At 41.1% G+C, this 5,132-nt stretch overlaps 1 protein-coding gene across 1 annotated transcript; it reads left to right on the top strand.

Annotated features, from left to right (window-relative positions):
* The first annotated feature begins 657 nt into the window (after positions 1–657).
* LOC111454473 (mitogen-activated protein kinase homolog NTF3) lies at positions 658–4,835 on the top strand. Its single transcript, XM_023095964.1, has 3 exons — positions 658–1,091; positions 1,313–1,738; positions 3,694–4,835. Exons 2-3 carry the CDS (start codon positions 1,316–1,318, stop codon positions 4,429–4,431), a joined length of 1,161 nt encoding a protein of 386 aa, XP_022951732.1. The 5' UTR covers positions 658–1,091; positions 1,313–1,315; the 3' UTR covers positions 4,432–4,835.
* The last annotated feature ends 297 nt before the right edge of the window (positions 4,836–5,132 follow it).

Genomic DNA, 5,132 nt, shown 5'->3' with positions numbered 1-5,132 from the left:
TTTAACTTGGACTTGTGCTTGAACTTGGGCTTATTTATTTATTATTGGGCTTGGGCTTGATCTTAGGCTTATTTATTTATTATTATTTTACTATTTTCCAACTTTTAAGGAAAAAAATTAATATATATATATATATTATCTTCTTACACTAAGCCTGACAAGGAATTCGATTTCCAGATACCACTCAAATAACAGTGGCCAAAAGGTCAAATAGGTCGGAAAAAAAGAGGCCAGAAGATTAAATAGGTCGGAAAAAAAGAGTCTAGGTCGGGTCAGACGATCATATATACATTATACTAAAAAAACAACTAAAGTTTTCGGTAGATTTTGTCATATAAATACCTTATAATAAGACAAGCTAAAATCATTATTAGACTTAGAGGGGTAACCGGAGCATAATTTTTTGAATCCTTGGCTAGTTTTTTTAGTAACGGGTTTGACCATAAGAACAGTCGAATCGTTACACTGTATTCAATATGGTGCCAAACTATTTACCAATACAATAGGTGTTCATAAAATCCACCAGATATTTATCATCCACGCAAGAAAATGGGTTACACGAAGTAATAATCCAAATCCACATACCATTCGTTATATATGATTACCAATCAACACCCACGCGTGTGAGCTTCTAATTGGCTCTTCATCGCAGCTGCGGCAGACGAATTCGGATTCACGTTCGCACCGCATGGGGCTCGATATCAAACCCACAAAAAATCATTTGGAGTCCTCGTTGACTGTGACTCATTTAGAAACTGGATCGAATTAGCAAATATTTCCACTTCTTTACTCTAAATTCACTCGATTCCACGTTTTCGGCTTCCAATTCGAGCTGGGATTCTTCTAATTTAGGGCTTTTTTTCCACTTTCCCCGACTTGGGGTTTCTCCGTTTCTTCTGATCGTATCATGGGATCTACTGATTTCCGCTTTCTTCATGGCTTTGGGGCTTAATCTTGTTTGTATTCTTGGAGTTCTTATGGTTATGGATAGCAGAAAGCGATGTAGCAGGAAACTAAGGACGAGGGCTAGGGCTTGACTTTTCGTAACCCTTTTCCGAGAAATTTGCCGGTCTAAGAACAAGTAGTGATTGGTAAGCAATTTCTCAAACTGGTGGCTATTGTTTTATAGTTCAGTGGATTGTTCCAACATTTTGATCCAATATTCTGTAGTTTTGACTTAGAATAAGTGTTTGTGGCTTTTGTTGAGCTTCATTTTGACTGATATAATCGTTTTGTTTAGTTTTCTTACCTGATTTTGAAGGCATTTGTTGATTTAGGAAGTGAACTTTGTTGGTTTTGCTTTGATTTTCAGGGGATGGCTACGCCAGTTGAGCCTCCAAATGGGGTTAGATCCCAAGGGAAGCATTACTATTCAATGTGGCAAACATTATTTGAGATTGATACTAAATATGTACCCATTAAGCCTATTGGTCGAGGGGCATATGGTATTGTGTGTTCTTCTGTGAATAGGGAAACGAACGAGAAAGTTGCGATAAAGAGGATACATAATGCGTTTGAGAATCGTATCGATGCGCTTCGAACTTTGCGTGAATTGAAGCTTCTTAGGCATCTTCGTCACGAAAACGTGATATGTTTGAAAGATGTTATGATGCCTATACATAGGAGAAGTTTTAAAGATGTTTATTTGGTTTATGAACTTATGGATACGGATCTTCATCAGATTATTAAGTCCTCTCAGACTCTTACCAATGATCACTGCCAATATTTTCTCTTTCAGGTTTGATGTTCTTGCCTTTCTTCTGGATCATAATATCATTTGTCTTCATTACTTGGTTTAGATCTGCATGCTGATATAGTAACTTTGTTTCGATGTTACATTCGCTTTACCCCGAGCATCTGGTTGTTCTTGTCTCATGCCAAAGCGCCTTCTTGATATTAGATTTGTTTGCATCATCGTTATATCCTAACCCATCTTAGCTTTTTGTAGTAGAATTGACCCATTTGACGGGAAAATTTTCTAGTTACTCCTGTAGTGCATTGTAATAGCGTAAGTTCACTACTAGTAGATATTGTCCATTTTAGTCCGTTACGTATTGTCACTAGCCTCACGGTTTTAAAACGCATATGTTAGGGAGAGGTTTCGATACCCTTGTGAGGAATGCTTCGTTTTCATCTCCAACCGATGTAGGATCTCAAAATCTACCCGCCTTAGGGGTCTAGTGTGCTCGCTGGCATACCATCCGGTGTCTGACTCTGATACCATTTGTAATAGCTCAAGCCCACCGCTAACAGATATGGTCCGCTTTAGCCCGTTACGTATTGCCATCAGCCTCACGATTTTAAAACGCGTTTGTTAGGGAAATGTTTCCACACCCTTACAAGGAATGCTTCGTTCCCCTCTCCAACCGATGTTGGATCTCACAATCCACCCCTTTGGGGGCCAGCGTCTTTGCTGGCTCTCTCCCTGGTATCTGACTCTGATACCATTTGTAATAGCCCAAGCTCACAACTAATAGATATTGTCTGCTTTAGTCCATTACGTATCGCTGTCAGCCTCACAGTTTTAAAATGCATTTGTTAGAGAGAGGTTTTCACACCCTTATAAGGAATGCTTCGTTCCCCTCTCCAACCGATATAGGATCTCACATGCATACTCCCTCCCTTCGCATTATAATTTTTGCTTTATTAATTAATGCTTTTATGTTGCAGGACCCTACATCATTCTTGAAAGATATTGATATTGACATGACTGATAATAAATAGGAGTAGTACCCATATTACTGTAGCTTAGGAAATTTCCCTGAATTGTTGATTATTAATGTCAAATAATGAGGAACAGTAAGCAACTGACTGGCCATGCTGAATTGCCATGCCACAGCTGCCACAGCCTTTATAGTTTCAAATTGTTTGTTCTTCCTGTACACTCTTTAGCTGTTCTTGGACATGTCAAGTTATGCTGATTGTTTCTATTTTTGCACTTATCAATGCTATTACCTCGACATAGATCTGGGGGTTTTAGATAATTTTAGGTTAATGTGAGATCCCACATTGGTTGGAGAGTGAACGAAACATTCTTTATAACAGTGTGGAAACCTCTCCCTAGCAGACCCGTTTTATAACCTTGATGGGAAGCCATGAAGGGAAAGCCTAAAGAGGACAATATCTGCTGACGGTAGGCTTGAACTGCTACAAATGGTATCAGAGCCAGACACTGGGTGGTGTACTAGCGAGTACACTAAGCCTCGTAGGGGGACACTAAGCAGAGTGTCAGTGAGGATGTTGGGCCTCGAAGGAGGGTGAATTGTGAGATCTCACCTTGATTGGAGAGGGGAACGAGTGCCAGCAAGGACGCATGGCCTCGAAGGAGGGTGCATTGTGAGATCCCACATCGGTTGGAGAGAGGAACAAAACATTCTTTATGAGGGTGTTGAAACCTCTCCCTAGTAGACGCGTTTTAAAGCCATGAGGGGAAAGCTCAAAGAGGACACTATCTGCTAGCAGTGGGCTTAGACTATTACAGTTAAATTATAAATTTAGTCACGAACCTTTTGAACCGTGTATTTATTTAGTATCTAAACAATAAAAGGTTTTAATTATATGAATTGTTTTTCTATTTAGTACCTTCCATGAATGCAGTTAATGACAATTAGCTATTTCCAATGTGCTTGCATAGTTGAATTTCTTTATTCACTTGACACTTTGCTTCCCGCTAATTCAAACTTCTTAGTGCAGTTGCTCAGAGGATTAAAGTATCTGCACTCTGCAAACATCCTACACCGAGATTTAAAGCCTGGGAACCTCCTTGTCAATGCAAATTGTGACCTCAAGATATGTGATTTCGGGTTAGCCCGTACGAGCAACGGCAAGAATCAATTCATGACAGAGTATGTCGTTACTCGCTGGTACCGAGCCCCAGAATTGCTTCTCTGCTGTGAGAATTACGGGACATCGATCGATGTGTGGTCTGTAGGATGTATCTTTGCCGAGCTTCTTGGTAGGAAACCTATCTTCCCAGGTACTGAATGTTTGAATCAACTCAAACTGATAATTAACATACTGGGTAGCCAAAGAGAGGAAGATCTCGAGTTTATAGACAATCCAAAGGCAAGGAGGTACATAAAATCCCTCCAGTACTCTCCCGGGGCTCCGCTTTCCCGTCTTTATCCAAACGCACATCCTCTTGCAATCGATCTGCTACAAAAGATGCTCGTCTTTGACCCATCAAAGAGGATCAGTGTAACTGAAGCATTGCAACATCCTTACATGTCTCCACTGTATGATCCAAACAGCAACCTTCCAGCTCAGGTACCGATCGACCTCGACATAGATGAGGAACTTGGAGAAGAAATGATACGAGAGATGATGTGGAAAGAAATGCTTCATTACCATCCCGAAGGTCTGGAAGAGCACGCAGAAATGAAATGTTTCCACCCCGAACCTACTACGAGTAGTGCCGTGGTGTTTTCGTGACCAATCCCTCGTTCTCAATCCAGCTTAGAGACCTTGGAAGGTGGTGACGGTGACAAACAGACAGTTCCTTCCTATATCGAACAGCTCGGTAATTATCAGGTAACTTCCTTTGACCGCCCTGCCATTATCATCACTTGGGGAAAATGGTTGTCTTGACCGCCCTGCCATTATCATCACTTGGGGAAAATGGTTGTCTTGTAATAATTAATAATGTTGAAACAAGCATGCATAAGAGGGTTTTGTCTGCTGTAGCATGTCTGTCTTTCTGGTATTCAAGAACCTTGTTTGGCTGGTCTTGTCTGTGCTTGTAAATAGGTATATGCTGGTTTGGATTATGGAACATGTTTTTGTCTGTGAATTAGAACGTTTCTTAGATATGCTAATTTTGCATGCAATCTTGCATTCCAAACTTCCCCAATAATTACGGCCTAAGTCTACTGCTAGCAACTTTCGGGCTTCCCCTCAAGATTTTTAAAATGTGTATGCTCCGGAGAGGTTTCCACACCCTTATAAAAATGCGTCGTTCTCCTTCCCAACCAATGTGGGATCTCACAATCTACCTCCCTTCGGGGCTCAGCGTCCTCGCTGACGCTCGTTCTCTTCTCCAATTGATGTGGAATCCCCAACCACCTCCTTTGGAGCCCAACGTCCTTGCTGGTACACCACTTTGTGTCCACCCCACTTCGGGGTTCAGCCTCCTC

This window comes from Cucurbita moschata, unplaced genomic scaffold (assembly GCF_002738365.1).
Source record: "Cucurbita moschata cultivar Rifu unplaced genomic scaffold, Cmos_1.0 Cmo_Scf00016, whole genome shotgun sequence".
In the NCBI taxonomy this organism is placed as follows: Eukaryota; Viridiplantae; Streptophyta; class Magnoliopsida; order Cucurbitales; family Cucurbitaceae; genus Cucurbita; species Cucurbita moschata.
The sequence above is the reverse complement of the archived record's forward strand: the minus strand, read 5'-3'. Positions and strand labels throughout refer to the sequence as shown.